This window comes from Protopterus annectens, chromosome 5.part0 (genome assembly GCF_019279795.1).
Source record: "Protopterus annectens isolate FY-2018-M chromosome 5.part0, PAN1.0, whole genome shotgun sequence".
NCBI lineage: Eukaryota > Metazoa > Chordata > Ceratodontiformes > Protopteridae > Protopterus > Protopterus annectens.
In genome coordinates this window covers 514124917-514148884 of record NC_056735.1, presented here as the reverse complement: position 1 = coordinate 514148884, position 23968 = coordinate 514124917, and the positions used below count along the sequence as shown (strand labels likewise).

General features: G+C 37.8%; 1 protein-coding gene across 3 annotated transcripts in view; it reads left to right on the top strand.

Moving 5' to 3' along the window:
* ROBO1 (roundabout guidance receptor 1) overlaps positions 1-23968 on the top strand; it is a 1916411-nt gene that overhangs the window by 1699970 nt on the left and 192473 nt on the right. For all 3 annotated transcript variants that reach the window (XM_044072442.1, XM_044072441.1, XM_044072443.1), the window contains 5 exons: positions 11434-11515; positions 11656-11824; positions 12173-12339; positions 16414-16535; positions 20172-20403. In XM_044072442.1, coding sequence (XP_043928377.1) covers positions 11434-11515; positions 11656-11824; positions 12173-12339; positions 16414-16535; positions 20172-20403 — 772 coding nt within the window. The remainder of the gene's footprint in view (positions 1-11433; positions 11516-11655; positions 11825-12172; positions 12340-16413; positions 16536-20171; positions 20404-23968) is intronic.

Here is a 23968-nt window from a genome sequence, read left to right as displayed (position 1 = left end):
TTGATTCTCTGAATCACTTCTTACGTATATACCAAACACACCTCTCCATGACTGTCTGTCACGTTGTATTTTCATTTTGATTCTCTGAATCACTTCTTACGTATATACCAAACACACCTCTCCATGACTGTCTGTCACGTTGTATTTTCATTTTGATTCTCTGAATCACTTCTTACGTATATACCAAACACACCTCTCCATGACTGTCTGTCACGTTGTATTTTCATTTTGATTCTCTGAATCACTTCTTACGTATATACCAAACACACCTCTCCATGACTGTCTGTCACGTTGTATTTTCATTTTGATTCTCTGAATCACTTCTTACGTATATACCAAACACACCTCTCCATGACTGTCTGTCACGTTGTATTTTCATTTTGATTCTCTGAATCACTTCTTACGTATATACCAAACACACCTCTCCATGACTGTCTGTCACGTTGTATTTTCATTTTGATTCTCTGAATCACTTCTTACGTATATACCAAACACACCTCTCCATGACTGTCTGTCACGTTGTATTTTCATTTTGATTCTCTGAATCACTTCTTACGTATATACCAAACACACCTCTCCATGACTGTCTGTCATGTTGTATTTTCATTTTGATTCTCTGAATCACTTCTTACGTATATACCAAACACACCTCTCCATGACTGGCTGTCACATTGTATTTTCATTTTGATTCTCTGAATCACTTCTTACGTATATACCAAACACACCTCTCCATGACTGGCTGTCACGTTGTATTTTCATTTTGATTCTCTGAATCACTTCTTACGTATATACCAAACACACCTCTCCATGACTGTCTGTCACGTTGTATTTTCATTTTGATTCTCTGAATCATTTCTTACGTATATACCAAACACACCTCTCCGTGACTGGCTGTCACATTGTATTTTCATTTTGATTCTCTGAATCACTTCTTACGTATATACCAAACACACCTCTCCATGACTGGCTGTCACGCTGTATTTTCATTTTGATTCTCTGAATCACTTCTTACGTATATACCAAACACACCTCTCCATGACTGGCTGTCACGTTGTAGTTTCATTATGATTCTCTGAATCACTTCTTACGTATATACCAAACACACCTCTCCATGACTGGCTGTCATGTTGTATTTTCATTTTGATTCTCTGAATCACTTCTTACGTATATACCAAACACACCTCTCCATGACTGTCTGTCACGTTGTATTTTCATTTTGATTCTCTGAATAACTTCTTACGTATATACCAAACACACCTCTCCATGACTGGCTGTCACGTTGTATTTTCATTTTGATTCTCTGAATCACTTCTTACGTATATACCAAACACACCTCTCCATGACTGGCTGTCACGTTGTATTTTCATTTTGATTCTCTGAATCACTTCTTACGTATATACCAAACACACCTCTCCATGACTGGCTGTCACGTTGTATTTTCATTTTGATTCTCTGAATCACTTCTTACGTATATACCAAACACACCTCTCCATGACTGGCTGTCACGTTGTATTTTCATTTCTTCAAGTTTTATACAACTACAATCTACTAATAGTTGTAACTTTTCCTGTAAAGCTGTCACCAAAATGCTATCAAATTATAAAACCCTTCTGTTTTATCTAATTTTTTTCTAGAAATGTTGAAAATGAAGAATATCATACTTGGTACCTCTAAAACCAAACCATATTGTTGTTTTCCGCTGTCATTATTTTTCCTTTTAGAGAAAACTTGAATCAATAAAATATACTCTCATCATTTTTTCTGTTAAAATATTTTGCCTCCATTTCTGTTCTGATACAATTTTCCTGTTTATCCACATCCAGAAAACCATCCGGGATGGATATAGCACCATAATTCTATATGGTCCTCCCAAACTCTTAAATAACAGAACGTTTCTTTGTAGCATATCTGATGTGCTCCTCGTCCATTTATATCTGAATGATTGGAATGTTCTAGAGTCAGACATAGTGCTCTATGATGTGATAAACCAGTCTATAAAAGTTTTTCCTTGTTCTTTCAAAAAGTCATGAACTAGTAAACAAAATACCTGTTCTTGTCTTGCTGTCATCCATAAACAAGGTATAACCCTTCAGTCCTCTTGATAGTAAATTCTTTAATAATGTTTGGGTTTAAATGTCTTTGTTTGTCACTTGAAGTTATGCACCTGACACCAAATGAGATACACGTATTATGAATTTAGAGGTTACCACTATACATTTAGAGACCCCTCATTTGGATTGATCTTATCTCTTTGAAGTCCAGCTACAGACTGATTAATTATGGTAGGTCTGTTATGGTTTCTAAGTCATGCATATGAAGCTTCTGAGAGGTCAGTTGCAGCAAGCCTTAGAAGTGTATACTGAAATAGATCTTGATAAAATTAAAAACTTTCTGTTTTCATGTGGTAACATGTTTTTAAAGTTATAGATATAAAGATTAGTGCATATATGCTTCCCTCATAGGTGACTTAATTTTATAGTCATTATTAGTAGCTCCTGTGCACTACTGTTATTTAAGGAATTCAATGTGTGTGCTGGCTTTATAAAGGGAAACCACAGCTAGCTTTAACTTCTGCAAGCAAGCATAATGTCCAAGCAGGGCACACACCTAAAGCAATGCAGTCTTACAAATTAAAGGTATATCTTTGAGATGAAAGGCAATGGGTCACTGCATTTAATCTAGCAATAGTTTTAGCTGATGTGGCACCTTCAAGAGCTTTTCTGAATTATTCAGATTTGCAGGAGTTATACCATGAGGAGATTAAGTCCAAAAAGGTATTTTTTAGCAGTTATTGTATTTGATTTGCCTTGTTCCTTAGGTCCTTATTACACAAATTCAGCTGCTGTGACATAAGCATTTCAGATAGAAACTGAAAAAAGTTTCTCATTTGCTGTGAAGCGGCAGCTTGTTTAAAGGCAGCAGCAACTGCACTAAACACAATCTTAAATCTGTAAAAACTAGTTAAATACTTTGGCCATCTGTTGCATGGCTTAATGGAGTGCACTTAATCTTGTCATAGTTTCAGCTGTTAACGTCTGCCAGTTTCAACTAGAAACAGAATCCGTAGCACACTTGATAAGATGCTATTCTGTTACATTTTAACAGTTGCATACTGAGCACTATTATCTCACAATTTGTCATGTTGCTTTTGTACTATTAAGAAAATCTTAGTTCTGCATATTGTTACAAAACTTTTATGTTATGATCTGAAATTTATTGCATTTAACGTGTTTGTATTTCACAAGGATTTTTTTCTTTATTTTCCTCCCACTGCACCTACCAGGTATTAAACCTTCCTCTTTCTACCAGGCCAGTCTGTTCTCCAGTTCTGCCTATTCTCTGGTGGTGTATGGAGTCCTTTGCGACCTTCCTGGCATTGTGGGCTTATTTGTTATTGTGCCCTAACCCCCTTCCCCAGGTGGGAAATGTGTGACCTGCATCACCACAAGAGCCACTGTGCCCCCCCCCCCCCTTTAAAAGAGCTGACTCCTGCAACCCTGGGACGAGTGCTGCACATTCACAACTTTGTGACCAATTATTCTGCCACTGGGCTGTCCTTTGGATCACTATTCCTACTCCAAATGATTGTGACATTGAATAATCCTGATGTGCCCACTCCACCCAGGATAGACCTGTCCTCCCCACACCAGGTTTAGCAAACAACCAAGCACTAATTAAGCTTGGGTTACCTTGATTGTAGTCAAGTCCTTATTCCCCTGTGCTAACAGAGCTGGCTTTCACAAGAAGTTTATTTAATTATGGTGATAATTAAGGATCTTTGAGTGGACTTTACCCATCTCCTAAACTTTTCTTAAAATAATAATTTCCTTGTCACTTAACCATGAAGGATGTCTACGACTTATGGTGTATGCTGACCGATTAATGGATGGCAAAGTCTCAGATGAATCATAGCAGAAGGTAAAGTAGCCTGTCTTGTACTTTTCATGTTGTTTACTGCCTCTTTAGTACAATATTGCAGCAGTCACATTTCACATGTGAGCTCTTTGTTGATCTCCTAGATGACAGAAATGTGCCAAACTATTGTAGGTATTCCCCTATCTGCTAATACTATACCTATCCCTCATCATTTTAGTAAACATCAACAAATGTATTCACATCTGCAGTATCACTGTTTTTTGTAGTCGAAAATGATGGTGACTCAGTATGAGCATCTGGCTCATTTACAGCAGTTCTGTATCAGTGTTAAAAAGTCCACATGCATTTTTTTCATCATACTTGTAAGATTAAATAAGGAAGATTGGGACAAGTCGCACAACTTCTGTACACTACAAAGAGCACAACAATGTCTTCATCTAGGGCAGTACATCGATCACAAATAAATGAACTTAATTTTACCCAAGGTAAACTTCCGGAAACCATGTTTGTTTTTTGGGACTCTACTAGTACTTGGCTGGGTAATGTGTCATCAAGATGAAACAGACTCAGTGTACTAATTCCATCAACCAATGTCTTATCTACAGGCTTGTAATATGACACATTGTTAGAGATAATGAAATTCATCCTGTAACGCTAGGTTTTCAGTATGGTAATTTATTGGTAACATCTCTAGCCACCCGGCGGTGTGAACTTTGGCTGTAGATGATTGTCTCTGTTGAAGTGTCACCCTGGCCATATGTGCAAAAATGGAAAAAGGAGTTATAGATGGATGGATGGATGGATCTCTGCTTCACACAACAAGGGTCTAGGGTTTACATATGAGCTCAAGTCACTGCGTCTTTGTCTTTGAAGTACTGTATGTTCTCTGTGTATGCATGAGTTTCATATCACTGTGTATCTCTTTCTCTCTCTCTCTTTCTGTCTCTCTATGTATTGTGTGTGTGTGTGTGTGTGTGTGTGTGGTGGACACACTTCGGGTGGCAGTAGTTGTGTGAGATCGGACAATCCCCAAGGTTGGGGAATATGCCTTTTCCCCATGGATTGTATGATCTTGAAGCTGGAATAAATAATTACCAAGGGGTGTGTGAGGCACAGCAGGTCTTGAACCCCTGCAAAACCACTGTTTTACAATTTACATGGTCTGAGAAATAGCCTTGGAGCATACACAGTAGTGTGTCGATATTTGTTGACATTAGAGATGTTGACTTTAAAGTGGTTCATTGATTGCCGCTGTATCCATATATATCAGACATCATCAAACAGTAAAAAGTACAAAGGTTTAAATTTATCCTTATTGCTCCATGGTGGTCAAGAAATTATGTAAATTTTAAGATTTTAGTTTCCAGGCAGTGCAGAAAACTGTCCAAGAGAAAACAAAGGAGTTCCACCCCTTAACCAGACAGTAGTCAGCTGGACCTCATAATATGGCTGCTGGTTTATTTCTCTTAATATTATTAGAATGTCCTTTGGAAGTTTATGAGGTGAGTAAAGCCACTAAAAAAGATTTCAACTAATCAAATGTACTTTGGGAAGAGGCTCTCCATTTGGACAGAAAGATGTACTATGCCACCTCAGCTGATTAGTTTTTAAGTTATTTTGATATATATCAGGCACTTGTTTGAATTGAGTTTAGGTATTCTATGGTCATAATAACATAGGTTTATTTGTTATGTGGTCATTGTGCATGTGACTAGAATTCTGCCCATCATAGTCTCAAGGAAGGTAAAAATGAAGCCTAGCACTGGCTTGTCAAGCAGTTTGTTTGACTCAGCTGCATTTTCCAGTACTGGTTTATTCCATTTTGTTTTCTTCTGCTGTGCTGCCTTTTTAGTGAGGTTCCTGATTTGTTGGTGTTTGTTTTGTCAAACAGTTCCATAAAGGAGTCATAACATCTCTATCCACCTTAGAAGAACTTATGTTCTCTTTGGACTTTGTGATTGGAGGCTTTGCTTATTCACCATTCAAGTCTGCTGGTTTGGCATCTCTGAAGTTCATCTCTTGGAAGACACTTTTTTTTACCACCTTCACCCATATTTAAATGATCCCTCTGTTTCAGGTTCTTACTGGAAAATAGACATATTTGGTATTTACCACAGACCAGATGTTCTTAATTACCCATAAATCCTCCCGAAAGTAATTTGGCTTGTCAGTTCATTCCTGTGATTGTTTTTCCTGTAGAGGAAAATAATCTGACTGAAAAGGCTTTTGACACTCTTGGTTTGCACTGTCAGTTCAAGTTGTGTCAGAAAAGATTGTGTGAGTTCATCAAGATGGAATACCTGTGTCCTCTCTTCTCCAGGGAGGTGACAGGCTACAGATGTTATACAAACCTATCCAAGTGAATTAAAGGCAATCCACCATAGCCTTGGTAGCTTTTAGTTGTACTTTTAGAATGCATCCATTGCAGATATTTGTGATGCAGCTACTGTGTCATCATTTCACATCTTCTCCAAATATTTTTGATAGGATTGTGACATGAGATGTCATGGGTCCTTTGACATTTTGGTATTTGCAGGATTTGTCTTTCGGAGCTTTTGCCTACTGGCTGTACTTTAGCTCCACACTCCTTGGAAATGTATTCATGCTTCCTATGAGTTCAACAGTTTTATCCACAGAGGTCTCCCAGTATCTGCTACAACAAATATGTGCTAAACATTATTGGGTAATCCATGAAGTTGTCATCTGCCATGGATACTAGCATCCCACTGTTCCTCAGTACTTAGACGCCCATCCAGCTAGTGGCCACTGTTTAACAAGATGCTGTGCGTCTATATGTTTGTGCATCCTTTTGTATTCTTTTTATCCTGTAGTAAGCCATGTTTGAAATGGCTATGCTGACATTTTAGACTGTAATTATAGTGTTGGTTAGTAAACTTTTTTTTTTTTGATGGTAGTAACTAGATGTGTAAACCTGCTTACTTGCACACTGGTTTAACTGTCTGTCATGAAGCAAATTACAGTCTTAAAATCAAGGGTAAACTATTTACACTTCACTGTCTTGTAGCAGGCTGAGTTTCTCTTCTTGTTTTGAGAACTGTGTGCAGCCTTACCCATTATATATTGTGTGCTCAGATGTGGATAGACAAGCTTGCAATTGTATGGTGCTTCCTTACAGGGAATGTGCAAACAGATTCTTCTATCAGCAAAAAAAATAAAATAAACGTTGAATGAATTCTGTATTAGGTGGAATTTTGCAGCAGAAAAAGCTCTTCCATCTTTTGTCATTCTCTGTCATGGTTAATATTGCTGGAAGTTGTTAAAGTCTGACAGTCAGTTGATGGAAGATATAGTAGTTGAAATATATATGTTTTTATCACAGAGCTCATACATTTAGATTTCAAAATATAGAGAAAACTTGATCACTATTTCTGTACAAGACAAAGTTTTGCCAAAACTAATAGTTTCTATAAAAACAGATAATTTTCCTGCAGTCTTGTACAAACAGAAGCTTGCATTTTTAGTTTTAAATGTAACACCTGACATTGAAATTAGTGTATTTTAGTGTATATTTGAAGTCATTTAGTTAGTTAAGGAATTGCATAATCTTTATGGAATGTAAAGAATGTGCACTTTGAAGAAAACTGTCACTATCTGAAGGTGTCCACCATTAGTGATGGTAGTTGCTTAAATTAATATCTTTAGTAAAACTATGGGCAGAGTTCTCAGGCATGCTTAGAAAGGCTGTGTGACTCACTACAATATCCTTCCTTGAGTGTAATTCATTTTGGAATCTAGGGGCCGTAGTCATAGTCCAGTCCTTCACATTTAATTGTGGTAATCTGCGAAGAGTGCCACTACATGGTTATGCAAATCATGTCTTTCAGAATGACTACAAAACTGTGGAGGCATTTTGTTAAACACACCTACCTATTGCAAAAGCCAAACATGCTTAAGGCATATGTGATAGAGGGACAGCTAATATGCAGATAAGCGGCATTACATGTGTGCGTGATAAGCGGCATTACATGTGTGCGTATCAGGAGGATTCACAGAGATGAATATAAAAGGACTTTGTTTGTATACTAAACTTGTAAATGTACTTGAACTTAAACCAGTAAGCAGCAAATTACCGAGAGAACACAGAGTTGCAAGGGGAAGGTGAAAAAAGGAATATGTACTGTCATCCATTTAAATAGGAGTTACAGTTATTGACTTAAAGACTTTTTTTTATTGTATTTCAGTGCCTCTGCTTACATGTGCAAACTGCTGGTGTGTGAAATGTTTCATTTTAGTATCAGTGAAGTACTTCTGCATACACGGACAATTTACTGAAGGGATCATTGGGGAAAATGTTCCATTTTGATGTCATTCGAGTGCTTTTGCATACATGCACGAACTACAGAAGGGGTCATTGGGGGAAATGTTTCATTTTGGTGCTTGTGCGTACTTGGCGATACTACTAAAGCGATTACTGGGGAAAGTGTTTCATTTTGACATTTGAGCATACATGGATAAACTACTGAAGGGATCGTTGGGGGATATGTTTTATTTTGGTATCAGTGAAGTGTTTGCACCTATATGGTCATACTGTTGAAAAGGTCATTGGGGAAATATTTCATGTTGGATGCACTAATGAATGGATTGCTGGAGGAAATATTTCATTTCAGTGCTTGTGCACTTGGACATACCACTGAAGGGATCACTGGGGAAATGTTTCATTTCAGTGCTTGTGCACTTGGACATACCACTGAAGGGATCACTGGGGAAATGTTCCATTTCAGTGCTTGTGCACTTGGACATACCACTGAAGGGATCACTGAGGACGTGTTTCATTTCAGTGCTTGTGCACTTGGACATACCACTGAAGGGATCACTGGGGAAATGTTCCATTTCAGTGCTTGTGCCCTTGGACATACCACTGAAGGGATCACTGGGGAAATGTTTCATTTCAGTGCTTGTGCACTTGGACATACCACTGAAGGGATCACTGGGGAAATATTTCATTTTAGTGCTTGTGCACTTGGACATACCACTGAAGGGATCACTGGGGACATGTTTCATTTCAGTGCTTGTGCACTTGGACATACCACTGAAGGGATCACTGGGGAAATGTTTCATTTCAGTGCTTGTGCACTTGGACATACCACTGAAGGGATCACTGAGGACATGTTTCATTTCAGTGCTTGTGCACTTGGACATACCACTGAAGGGATCACTGAGGACATGTTTCATTTCAGTGCTTGTGCACTTGGACATACCACTGAAGGGATCACTGAGGAAATGTTTCATTTCAGTGCTTGTGCACTTGGACATACCACTGAAGGGATCACTGGGGAAATGTTTCATTTCAGTGCTTGTGCACTTGGACATACCACTGAAGGGATCACTGGGGAAATGTTTCATTTCAGTGCTTGTGCACTTGGACATACCACTGAAGGGATCACTGGGGAAATGTTTCATTTCAGTGCTTGTGCACTTGGACATACCACTGAAGGGATCACTGGGGAAATGTTTCATTTCAGTGCTTGTGCACTTGGACATACCACTGAAGGGATCACTGAGGAAATGTTTCATTTCAGTGCTTGTGCACTTGGACATACCACTGAAGGGATCACTGGGGAAATGTTTCATTTCAGTGCTTGTGCACTTGGACATACCACTGAAGGGATCACTGGGGACATGTTTCATTTCAGTGCTTGTGCACTTGGACATACCACTGAAAGGATCACTGGGGAAATGTTTCATTTCAGTGCTTGTGCACTTGGACATACCACTGAAGGGATCACTGGGGAAATGTTTCATTTCAGTGCTTGTGCACTTGGACATACCACTGAAGGGATTACTGGGGAAATGTTTCATTTCAGTGCTTGTGCACTTGGACATACCACTGAAGGGATCACTGGGGAAATGTTTCATTTCAGTGCTTGTGCACTTGGACATACCACTGAAGGGATCACTGGGGAAATGTTTCATTTCATTGCTTGTGCACTTGGACATACCACTGAAGGGATCACTGGGGAAATGTTTCATTTCATTGCTTGTGTATAGTTGGTGACACTACTGAAGGGTTTGCTGGGAGAAATGTTTCATGTTGGTGCTTGTGCATACTTGTCCGTACTGAAGGGATTGCTGGGGGGAATGTGTTATTCTTGTCTGCTGTCACTGAAGTGCTTGAACATACATAGTCAAACTGCTGAAGTCATCACTAGGTAAAATAATTTATTTTGCATCATTTTAGTGCTAGTACATACTTAAACTACTGAAGGGGTTGATGGGGGAAATAATTCATTTGTGTCAGGGAAGTGTTTCTGTATACTTGAATGAGCTACTGAAGGGATGTCTGGGGGCAATTTCATGGATTCCAACCTGGATATCAAAGCTGAAGCATTGCTTTCAACAATGGATGTGCATACTGTGTGAATGTTGCACTATGAATCAAAAGAATATAGCAGTAGCGTATACCTCTTTACAAAATAACTTATTTGCATCTCATCATACTCCAGGCATTTTGCATTAGCGTAAATGGCCTCTGTGAATTTCACCTTTGCTATGCTCATTCGTAATAATCAGGGATACCCGCACAAATGATTGTGACTACTGGCCTAGTTTGTCTGCTTAAAGTTAGCCTGAATTGAATTAGGAATGAGAAAGTTGTGTTAACTGGCTAAGAAAATATATTAATAGAAGAAGTTGTAACATGGTTATAAGTTTTGATTGGCATGCTCTGTAAATGTAACTGAATTCAGAACAGATTTCATTTGAACTCCCACACCTACATAAGGAGCGTACGACCAGATGCTGTACATCTCAGGTGGTGATAGAGGTACTCATGTTATCTACATGTAATAATAACAAATGAGCTACGGACACATAACACGTTATATAAAACTTCCTATGAAACAGCATCACATTCAGCATGCAGATCTTTTCTTTGAATGTGTGCTCATTTATATTTTGCAAGTAATATAGATTTAGAGAAAAAAAAAACTGGAGTTTTATGGTATCTTGTTCTATTTTGTGCTTGAGAATGTTGCTGTCATGATGCTGATTAATGTATGTCAGTGAAATATCTTTTTCTCATCATCTGACTCATGCCTTCAGAAAAATGTCTTTCAGAAAAAATGTTATAAACAGAATATTAGCATTTTCATGTAGTTCTCTTGGTATCATCACATTCTAATTCTTACTTTGAATTCAACTGTGTTATATTCTTAGCATACTATTCAGTGTCATGTGTATCTGATTTCCAGATAACTGTAATATACTTAAACTGTCTCACTGCACATTAATGTAAAGTGGAAACAGATGCCTTTGTCAGTATTCGACAAAAACACAAAATAAAAATTTAATGCAGTAGGGAACATTGAATCAGAAATGAGTTACAATGCTGATGTTTTTTTCAAGTCCTGCTTGAATATTTGCCTCTTGCTGTTTGCTGTGAATGATTATATGTTTACTAGCCCAAGAACTGATTTGTGTTGAAATGTAGTGCTCTGCAATTTGTATTCATAGATTATATACCACAAGTAATTGTTTTTCCAGCTCACTGACTCTTCCGATGATTCAAAATACTTTGTTTCTGTATTTTTTTCTCAGCTGGGAGACAGCGGCATGTACACCTGCCTGGCTTCAACTCCAAGTGGTGAGGCATCGTGGAGTGCATATCTTGAGGTCCAAGGTAATCCATTTGTTAAGAGTTTGCATGGAAACTGTGTCATACAGAAAAACATGAACCTATGATCTCCCAGCTGCCTGCATTAGCCAGAGTGCATGCTGTGAAAGAATTAATAACATTTTCTTTTTCTTTTCAATTTTAAGAATTTGGTGTTCCTGTTCAGCCACCAAGAACAACTGATCCAAATTTAATCCCTAGTGCACCATCAAAACCTGAGGTAACCGATGTCAGCAAAAACACAGTGACATTGTCGTGGCAACCAAATCAAAATGCAGGTGCTACCCCAACCTCCTATATCATTGAAGCTTTCAGGTATGGCGAACAGATTATTATACCTCATTTCATCTTTCATTTCATATATAATTTTCTTTCTTACTCCTTGTTTAGCTGGTAAATGCAGAAAGCATGGGAGCTGTCTGGATTTAGCTGTTATCCTTAAAGTTACAGCTGCTTTAAATATTTAAATACTAATGGTTATGCAAAAACAATCACTGATTCAGTGCCATATTTAGTAAGTGACTTGATGAGATCATACTGTCAAAAGAAGTTAGTGTGGTGGGTGGTATAACTGCTTCAGTATGCAGTAATCTTTGCTTTAATCTTAAAATATACTGGAATAAAAGTTGTCTAACCTGTAGTTATGCCTTTTTCTTCTGGCAGCCATACATCTGGAAGCAGCTGGCAGACCGTAGCAGTAAATGTGAAGACTGAAACATATGCTGTAAAGGGTCTGAAGTCTAACGCTATTTACCTCTTTCTTGTGAGAGCTGTCAATGCCTATGGAATTAGCGACCCTAGTCCAATTTCTGATCCCGTGAAAACTCAAGGTGGGCCTTCTGTGTCACACATTTGTATGTCGCATTAAATGTAGTCATTTTAAATTTAGGATTAACATTTAGTATGTATACTTAGCCCACAGAGTTCATATAATTCAAAACAAATTACAGTATATAGAGGAAGACATAAAGGTAAATAACAGATTGTGTTGCTGAAATCATGGGGGGAAAGGGTCAACGTGTATCTGAAGGCAAATGCTAGTAAAGGGACAAGCACCATCCAAAGATGGTTAAAAAGGCTTTCTGATTACTGATGTACTGACTGTGTGGGTGTGTATTGGGGAAAATAGCAGCAGAGAAGAGAATGTGATCTTACTTCACTTGCTGCATTTGATTGGCTTCCAGTGGGAATATTTCCTCTGGATGTATTCTTGTTTTAAACAGATGAAATTATTAGTTCTGACTGCATAAATGATGGCTTCTGGTATAGTCATTGTTGCACATGCATATATATGTGTAAATATTTCAAGCACTGGCATTAATGCCTTTCTAGCTTGCCAATATACCAAAACACTTTTTTCCATAAATAACAAAAAAAAAAATATCTAAACTAGTACTTGCTTTAATGTAATTTGGTAGCCTGTTCCATGCATCAGCTACTCTGTCAGAGAACCAGTTAGTGCACTTCTCATTCATATAGAATCTTCTACATAGGTTGTCTGATGATTCTCTAGTACTTTTTGTTAACCCCAAACATTCCCAGAGGTAGTTGTCTCTAAATGTCCTATATACCTGAATAAGATCTCCTCTTAGATATCTGTAAGAGACAATGTACAAGTTCAGATATTTTAGTCTTTCATAATAACTTAAATTTTCATATCCATGGATACCCTTGGTATGTTTCCATTGTACTCCTTCCAGTTTTCCATGGTTGTTTTTTTATAGGGTTTCCATATTGTTATTCCATACTCAAGTTTGGGTCTAATGTAACTAACAAACAATGACTTCCTTATCTTTGATTTCCTAGACTTTATACAACCTATAGTTCTGTGTTGTAACTTTCAGCTTTTCCTGGTTAGGGGTCGCCACAGTGGAACTCTGGTCCGCTAATGATTGGCAGTAGATTTTTACGTACCGAGTTGCCAGCCCTGACGCACAACCTTCAATGAAGGTACACCCATTCACGCATGTCTCCACACAGAAGACGCTTTATCTGAGAATCGAACAGGACATCTTACTGTGAGGCGACAATGCTACCGCAGCACCACAACCTATAGTTCTATAACTGTCATTAACCAATTGGTTGATATGATTAGAAGTACTCATAGCTATATCTACCCATATACCCAGGTCCTTAAATGAATCTACAGTTTCAATCACTATGTGTTGTATTTAATAGTCACCTTTCAATTTATGCCTACCAAATCTCATGTGCTTAGTTTTTGATTCATTTATCAGCATATTATTCTCCTGTGCCCAAATGGTCAATTTAGTCAAGTCATTTTGTAGCATGCCTTTTCTGTAACACAAGTAATCAGTTTACCAATTTCAGGTCATCTGCATATAGACTGTAGAACACCTCAAATGAAAAAGTTAGGTCTGAAAGATACAATCTGAACAAGTAACGCCCTAGTACAGAGCCCTGTGGGACACCCCGACTGTAACCAAGGATTTCATCTGTTCAGTTGCTGTATGATACTTGGCATGTCCTATTTGTAAGCCATGCAGCTATCTGTCTTATCAAGAGTACATCAGTACCTAGTTGTACTAATTTATTGATCAATGTTATGTGTATGACCCTGTCAAATGCTGAAGTTAAATCTATATAAATTACAACACAGCACAATTTTTCATTCATAGCTGTTGTTTTATTGTTATAGAACATCATGTTACAGGTGGTAATAGATCTATTTTCAACATATGCATGCTGATATATGGTTTCAAGTCCCCAGCCTATCCGGTTATGACAGTAACTTATCCAGTATTACCTTCTCCATTATTTTCACACAACATGAAAGTAGACTTAAGGGTCTATATGATTCTGGGTTTGTCCTACTCCCCTTTCCTTTAAAAACAGGTTTAATAAGCGCATGTCTCCAATCTTGAGGAATCTTCCCATATTTGTATGACCTAGTGAATAGTTATAATGATACTGTAAGTTCTTGCAGAAGTGTCCTCAGGTCTTTGTTACTAATTCCGTCTCCTCCTTGTGCTTTGTTTGGTTCCATTTTGCGCAGTTCATTTTCAATATAATCTAATTTGATTCCAGTATCTGGGGTTACCTGGATGTCACTAGGACAACTTAACACCCCTTTTGTGGAGCCAAGCTGTTTTGCATAAGATTTTGTAAATATATCTATAATCTGTTGAGTCTGAGAATACATTTTAGAATCTGCACACAGTTTATCAATTTGTGTCTTTACTCCTTCCACATCTTATGTATCTATAAAAATGTTTCCTATTATGCTCAATATCTTTATATACATTTTCTCGATCTTGTCTCACACTATGCTTAATCTGTTTGTCCAGCTTGTTTATTGCAGTTTTCAAAGATGTAGTTTGACCTCTCTTCTGTTTCTTTTAATTAGATATATTGTTGTTATGGAAATATATCTGCCTGATGTTGTATGCCTAGATCCTGGTGTTAAACATTTTTTTGATTTTTTGCACTCAAACAATTTCTCTTTCAAAACTTTCCATCTGCAGTTTTTCCACTGAACAACTCACACCAGTTAGTTTTACATGGTGACTGTTTGCTTCCATAAAATCTGTAATTAACCTTCTGTGCATTGGCTTAGATTTCAGTTTGGCAGAATTATCTAGCAACAAATTAACCTTTATAACCCCATGATCACTGCACATCAATGGTGGTAAAACTTGACATGAAGTTACAGTAATTTCTTTGGGAACACACATTTCTATGTCTATTCCGTCCTCTGGTAGATTTTTTTTACAATCTGAAGCAATTGTTCCTGAATATATGCTTTGAATATGTTCCTTACTAAAATTGTAGAATCAATATTATTCCAGTCTGTTTCTGGTAAATTTAAGTCCTTAGCTAATATTTTTCCCTCCTGTATTTCATGCAAGAAATGTATGAATTCCTGTAGGTCATCTGCACATGACTTTGGTGGTCTATACACTCCAATTGTTATATGTTCCAGGGTTGTCTTTGTTGTGACAGTTACACAGTCTTTAGTGTTGGTGTTATAGGGACCTAAAACTTGCATTTCACTAGGAAGAGATTTGATTGAAATGGTATGGAACAGTAACTACTCATTCATTGTGTTCTTTCTGAAAGAACAATCAAGTATATCGGAGAAAATAAAAAATTCTGCTAGAGCTGTTTACATAAACTCATGAGCGAAGACACTTCATGTCATCATCTGTAACAGCACTTTAAAGCTCAGTGGGTGTAAATTTAGGAGTCGCCTAATCTTTCAGATTATATATTGTCTTGGGATTTGGTGAATACCTCAACTATTTTGTGAAGTTGGTAGCTAAAACCAAAATGATCATAAACATTTTACATTTTATGTTTTACTTGATGGATAGAGGCAGACATGCTGGCAGCAAAGAGGATTTTCATCCTTTAAAAAATTGTGTTACTGCAATACTGTCCTTATTTTACCTGTTTTTAAGGTGGGAGTAGCACCAATACGATATACAAAGGAGAGTTACTCTCCACTTGTTTGATTCTTTTTATAAACAGGCAAGCCTACTGGCCTCAGTTTTCCCTTTTTTTAGGGGTGACCATAGACAGCTGTCTGGTTAAGTGACTTTGCCAGAATCATACAGTAGGTAAAGTGAGGCTGGGAGGATCAAACCCTGAAATACAGGAGGCAGTTTATTAAAAGGTCATAACCTTAATCCTCTGAACTGAATGGCAGACAAAATCATGTAGTCTGAACTCTGGATCAGTAGTACAGATAGCAAAATACAACCAGGGAACCAGGGAGTACTGTTTTTTATAGCATATTGACGTTATTTATAATGTAATTATCCTAGCATTACTAATTAATACTTCAGTGTACTTTCATTCTTTCCTTATGTTGTTTTGCATATGTGTATGGAAGGCAAACTAAATGCTAAATTGACCAAATTATTTTTTGAAAAATATTTCAGATGTTCCCCCTACAAGTCAGGGTGTGGATCACAAACAAGTTCAGAAAGAGCTCGGAGATGTTGTTCTTCATCTTCACAATCCTGCCGTCCTTTCCTCTTCCTCGATTGAAGTGCAGTGGACTGTAAGTGCATTGTAACAGTATTTCATAATACTCAGTACCAAGATGTTTTGTTGGGGTGAGATGCTTACTTTGTTTTATTTATTCCCTTGTAGCCTGATTTAAGCTGATTGTTACAGTCACTATATTCATTAATTTTACATTTTATAGTAATGTATAACCACTCCCTTTCCCGCCTCATTTTCATCATGTAATCCTTTAGGTGGGCTTGGTGGTATCTTCCAACTGTTACTGAATTCTTCTTAATCACTGGACTACCACGTGTATTAAAATGCATAAACCTGTTATTACATGCGGTTTTAATTTGCTTCTCCCATTAATCTGTTGCTAGTACTGGATGACTGATTGTGCTTTCCTATAAGTGTTGTATAAGCCTTAAGCAACTAATAAAAATTCTGAAGGTGCAAGGTGCTCTTTTTCTTACTTCAGAACCATAGTCTGATATCTCAAGAAAGTCCATCATTTCCTGAAGGGACATATATTTTCAAAACAAAAAAAGCTGCATTTGAGAGGGGGTTATTCCATTCAAAAATGATGCATTAAAATATAGGATGCAAAAAGCTTGGCATAAACTTGTCGTTTAGTAATTGTGTTATTTTGCAGCCTATTGGCTAGCATGTTTTCACCTGAAGTCTTTCCCAGCTTTACCTTAAGTTGTTTTCTTCTCCATACTTTTCACTTCCTGTTTGGTGGCAGGTGATAGTGACATAAAATGAATGCATGATCCTCCTTTGCTGCAGCCAAGCAGCGGATCAGATTCAGAAGTGGAAGCATCATTCACACCACTCCTTTTCAGTCTGACTATGCACCAGTAGACATCCTGTGGCAAGTTAAATAAGATGGTAACAAGTGAAGCCGTATACAAGTGCCTTGTTACCCTCATCACACTTGCAAATAGCAATCCACAAAGTGCAGCGACTCTAATGTTAACAGCATTTAGAGTGGGGTAAGTTAATGGGAGAACAACCAAGCATGCGTGTGTGTGTGTGTGTGTGTGTGTGTGTGTGTGTTGCCCCCATTAAAAAAATCTTGTTTGGAAAAAGCTTCAAGATTTTTAGGCTTATTCAGTGAAAAACTACCGTCTATGTGTCAGATTTTGGTTAATCACCATAGACCTTGTTATTCATCTGTCAAAAATACCTTGTTTAGAAGGAAGGAATGTTACATGCAAATACAAAAATGCAGTACTGCAATGAACATTTGATTAAATGTGAGGAAATGCTGGAATCATTTTTTTAGTTAAGAATATAATGCAAGAGAGGAGTAGCAGTATTTTTATTTAAAAACACAGGGCATGTGGAGAATAAAGAAGAGAGAGATATGGCTCTAGAGGAAGACCTTATCTTACCAGTAATATAACAATACAGAAGAATAACAGATTATTAGTTTAAAACAGGCACTTAGTCCGCTCATCTGTTCTTAGGTGTAAACTTGAGTGGATTATTGTACAAAGAATTGTTAAAATGTAGAACAGATGCAGAAATTAAAACTGAACTGCAAGAAACTTAAGAAGCAGTATGACCGTCAGTAATGGAATTTCCTGTTGGCTTTGTATCACACATAGCTAACCATTTAGGGAAAGTGTGCAATGAAATTCATTTGGAAGGGAAATACATGAATGTTACTTGACAGGGTAATAAAGCTAAGTTACAAAAAGGGAGAATCAAGCATTGGTCATTAACAAATATTAATTTTAACAAGTATAAGTAGTGAAATATTAATGAAAGTTATGCTACACCAAGAAGCGTAGCAACCACACGTAGTTGGTAAAGGCCATGTAGGGGGAATAAAGAAAAAAGATATTAACAAAAATGTGTTTTTCTTTTGAGAAATGCCTGAAATTCTGTAAATACAACCATCATTATGAAACTTGAATTCAGTAATATTAATATGACTTTTTTTAATGTGGCTGTTTGTTAGTTTTCTTGACTATGCGTATTCTTGAAGAACTGTAATGATTACTTGCACTTTCATTCCTGTATGCTAAAAGTATGATTAATGGATGGAGATGGATGGTAGAGAATCTGCTCTTTTAAAATGATAAAACTCAAGAGACCCCATTAAATATTGCATTATTCAGTTCACTTCTTAAGCCGTTAATAATGATGTCAAAAGTTGTAAACAGCAAGCAGTCTCAGTATTACAGTACTGTGTTGTCAGCTCATTATTGCAAATGCAGATGCTTTTACAATAACAATATTGCATGTGTATACTATGACATAACTACGAAGGCATTTACACAGCTGGGAGCATTTATTAATCTGAACATAAACACAACTGAATGAGAAGTGCATACAGGGGACTGGAGGAAACCATGTGTCAGTATGTAGTATTCTTTACTAGAAATTAATAATCGTAAGCATCTATTTATAAAAGGGGCAATAAATAAATAAGTAAAGGACATGGTGATGTGTAAGGGGATCCTGAGCTTTACACATTCAGAAAATATTATGTTGTTGTCTGTAGTACAGATAGAAAGCAAAATGTTTGGATGAAGATAGTAAAAAGGAGCTCAAGTAATTGGAGTGTGAGCAGCAGAACTGCCACATAAATTTGATGGTGGATGATGTAGGACTTCTGTCGTAACATGTAATCTAGCCACATAACTGTAGTTCTGAATGCTACTGAAGGTGAAGACTCAATCTGTAAATAGTCTGCTAACATTTAGTGTAAAAATTATTAAAAAATGGTCAAGTTGTTCTTATCACATGTATGCCCAATATGGGATACAGAGATGGAAAAGCCCTTAGAAATGCATTGTAGTATTTAATGCAAAATGCTGTTTTCTCCCACTGAGCATAGAGAGGTTTCTAGTTTGGAGGGAAAAAAATGGACAGCAACGGTGAAAGTTATGTTTTTGCACTGCCCTGGGTGTGAGTGGGGGAAAGTATATGACAGTGGATGCTATCCTTTATTTCAGAATTCAGAAAATAACAGAGAGCACGTTCTACTCATCATTACTGGTAAGGTTTGATACCCAGACTAGTAATGAATTGGATAAAGTCTACCACTGGCAAAGAGGGCGATGGGAAGACTGGCCTTCTGTGCGACATTTTTAATGTGTGTGCATTGGTTGAGACATGACGTTTGAAGGCTAGAGAAGGTCATTTAAAAATAATAATGATATTACTGTTCAAAGGTAGAACACAGTGTAGAAAGTGTAACTGATTTGTCTCTCCAATCACTGTCAAGTTTTTGTTTTCCCAGTAAAGTCATTTGATATATATTTACTGTATTCTGGGTTGACAGAAACTGTCAATATTCCTTCTTGGTGAATGCACACTGTATGTTACTGAAAAAATGGCAGAAGAGCCCATCTAAGAATGGCCTGCACTTCTGCTGTCAGCCTTTTGCTTTACTCACAGCTGTCATTATAGCAGTTCATAGCATCTATATGCTATTTTGAAGTATCAAGATTTAAGAAATAAAAACAAGATGAATGTATTGCTGTGTATCTGCCCAGTACTGTTGGGCATTTATAACATTTTTTGGTTCAGATGTTTTCCATAGCTATATAGCACTTACTCTGACTGCCTGTATCATGTTTATAGGGTTTAGAATGACCTTGTAAAGATTAGTTAAAAATAGCAGATTGTCTTTTTTTAATGTACTGATTTGTTTATTTCTATATTCTTTAAGGTGGATCAACAATCTCAGTACATCCAAGGATACAAGATTTTGTACAGGCCTATCTCAGGCATACATGTGGACACCGACTGGACAACTCTTGATGTGAGAACCCCTGCGAAGAACAGTGCTGTCATTCCCGAGCTCAAGAAAGGAGTGAACTATGAGATTAAAGTCCGTCCTTTCTTTAATGAATTCCAGGGGGCAGACAGTGAAGCAAAGTTTGCACAAACCCTTGAGGAAGGTAATGAAAATAATCTGTGTATAACACAGCTGTTATGGATGTTGCTGCTTGATTCTATCCATTATGAATTTACACCATATTTAAAAATGGCTGTTTCTGAAATCAGCTGTGAAGCGGTCTGAAAGTTTGGCTGCTGTTACCAAAAGGGCCTTAGATTTTGCATGTGAACTCAGGGATGCAACATTTTAGATGAACTGTGACAAGAAATGAAGTGCTGATATGGTCTATGAGAGCATTTAATTTCCATCAAGGATGTAGTTGTAGTGCTGTTCGTAGATTCATAGTTAAGTACTGGGTAGTCGGTCTGCAGACCATTACAATGATAGCCAAAAAATCCTATTCTGAAGTTCCCTCCAGCCTCAAGGAAGGCAAGGCAAGATAGACCAGGGGGTAAACTGAGGCTACCCATCCATTTGTCTAGTTTTTTCTTAAAGTGCAAAAGTGTTACTCTGATTGACATGTAGTGGAAGTTTGTTTCAGTGGTGCAGGGTATGCTGGGATATGGATCTGTCATGCCAAAGTGTCTTTTTCATCTGATGATAAAGGTTTAGCTCCTTTAACCGAGTATTTGAGATACCATTTGCTCTGCAAAGGAATAGGAGGTTTACAGAGGGTAAGATCTTTCACAGTTCAAAAGGTCAGACTCGTATCTCCATGACGTACTCTGTAAGAGACTGACTACAGAGTCAGGGCCGCCATTCTGTCCTGATAACTAAGATTTTTGAGGCCACTGATCTTTTTAGTTATGAATCACTAATACTAATATCTGTCAAGTTGAGTGATATGTTTAAACACGTACATGCCAAAAGGTGCACTATACTAAATGCCATGAGTCTAAACAAAAAATACCCAGACTTGATGCTGTCTTGCAAATTGAAGACATTCATACATGTGTAGTTACAGAGTCATGATTTCACAGCAATGAAAGCTTTCCCTGTCTTTGTGAGTATGGTGTCTATCATGTCTTGAAGCTTACTGGCAATTTCGGGGGAAGTACCTGTATTTGTGTTGGGTGTGATCCTGGCACATTCTTAAGGGAGATCTACATCTGCAAAAGTCACTTTTTAAATTATAATCACCTCTTAGGTTGCAGCAGCATTAGCAAAAGGGCTACAGCTGTTAACGAAGGTTGTTTTTAAGCTGTTTTCTCATTAATACAGCTGTATCCCTCACTCTGTCTGTCTCGCTATCACTGGTTAGGGTCTTCTTCAGGTAAACGAAAACACAATCTCTCAAACGCTCATATGAGCGAATAATCGTAACATCGGAAGTGGTATTTTGAGATTGCAGTACAGTGAAGAGTGGGATATTTGCCCTTTCCTCACTGTAGTGCAACCTTGGAGTAGGAATATATATTTAGCGGGGGGGGCAGCCCCCCCCAATACAAATTTCGATGTTATGATTATTCGCTCATATGAGGGTTCGACAGATTGCATTTTCGTCTATCTGACATAGACCCAGTGGTTATTGGTTCCCTGCCTGTGGTCAACATACAGTTTGTCAACTCTAAATTCATCAAGGTAAATCAATGATTTCCAGTTCAGTGAAACAACTGAATGAAGTACTCCTGAACTTGCCTCCCCCCACCCCTTTGCAAGATCCATGTTAAAGTCTGTTCATGGTTTCAGCAAAATAATGGAATGAGTAAGTATTGAACTTGCCCCCAAGCAGGACTCTGGTTAAAGACCATTCCAGAGTTTTGCTTAATTAGGGTATCAATGAGCTGGGGACAATGTAGCATTGGTAGACTAAAAGTGTTGGTGTGTGTGTGTGTGTGTGTGTGTGTGTGTGTGTGTGTGTGTGTGTGTGTGTGTGTGTGTGTGTGTGTGTGTGTGTGTGTGTGTGTGTGTGTGTGTGTGTGTGTGTGTATTGCACTTTACTGTAGAACTGCAGCTACAGAGTAGAGTATACACAGGATTCATTCAGTTCAACAACAATTTGTACAATGGGCGAGGGTATAGAACTAGAGGTGGTGAAGGGGATGTTGCTTACTTAGTTTCATTTCAGCACTCCAGCCTGCAGATCAGTTTTATTACTGGCCATAAATAACCAGCCAATAGAATGCTCATGCAGTTCTGCAGTCAGAAAATTCAAAAGAACTGGCACACTGCAAGCCAGTACAGGCAACCCGTCATCTTGAGATTTGCTGCTCATCAGTCAGCAGATCTCAGACATTAATTAAACCTGCTATAGAAAAATGGCAGATTGAAATCATGTCTTAGCACAATTCTAATGTCGAGAGATACCTTCAGTAGCATAGCTAGGGCAGGGCGAGACGGGCAACTGCCCTGGGTGCAAGGGTATGACCCACCGTTCCTGATCTTGCATTAATGCAGTACCGGCTTTTAAAAGCAAGTATTGCATTTGCAGACAAACCAGAGCACTGCAGCGCTCCATGTGTGATCTAAACTGCAGCAACTGCTTGCTACTGTTTAAAAGTAAAAATAACTATTTTTTGCTATAAGTTAAACCTGAGAGCTGTAGCACTCTTTGCAGACATTTTATAAGCTGTAGCAACTGTTTGCTACAATTTAAAAGAAATTATACTGATGGCAGGATGGGGACAGGGCATAGAAATGGACCTGAATGGCTGAGATAGGAAGGATGGGGGCATGGCTCACAGTACCAGTTCAGGACACTGGTTCAACCAACTGTGCTTCAGGATACCTTTACATGAACTCACCTTTTAGCAGCAAATAAGTGTTGTCCACAGTTCCTTGCTTGCAAGCCAAAAAAGTACTGAGAGATGCCTGTACCCTACTTCCAACTGCTGGCAAATAATAGAGTCAACATAATGAGTAAGTCACAAAGGGGGTTAAAAGGAGGAGAGATACTTTACTAATAGCTAACTAGATGTGTAATGCATCTTTTGTCCTTGTTAATGTGGAAAAGATCCTGCAACCTGTTTTATTCAATGCACAGAATCTTTTGCAATGCAGACAGCTGAGATGTATCATTTTAAAGTCTTATCTTTTCACACAAAGCTATACATATACCACATGTGCCACAGCCACCAACTGTGTCTTTACAGAAAGATACCAACAAAAGTGTCTTGTTCTCCTAGAAGCACATCAGTGAATGATTAATTGTACAAATGAATCAGTTAACACAGCTTACCAGATGCCCAGCACTTAAAAAAATAATGACATTTTCCATACAAGTTTCTAAAATATAGTCTGTTTGTGACATTTAATAATGTACACTGAGACACTTTCCCCCTCAGTGTGTACAGTAGACAAACCTGCCCATGACAGGACGATAAGGACCTGTCCAGAACCTTGTTTCAGTATCCTTGCACTATTTTGCCACTGCTTCTCTGCTTGAATTGGAAAACATTGCACTTTATACTCTGTGCTTCTTTGCAGTTACCTAGTTTTAGTAGGAGACAATAAAGAAATGGCCACACTTTTGTGTATAAAGGAACTATCAGTTCACAAGACTGCTGCCACTTTCAAAGGGATGGCTGCACTTTTGTGTATAAAGAAACTATCAGTTCACAAGATCGCTGCCACCTTCAAAGAAATGGCTGCACTTTTGTATGTAAAGGAACTATCAGTTCACAGGA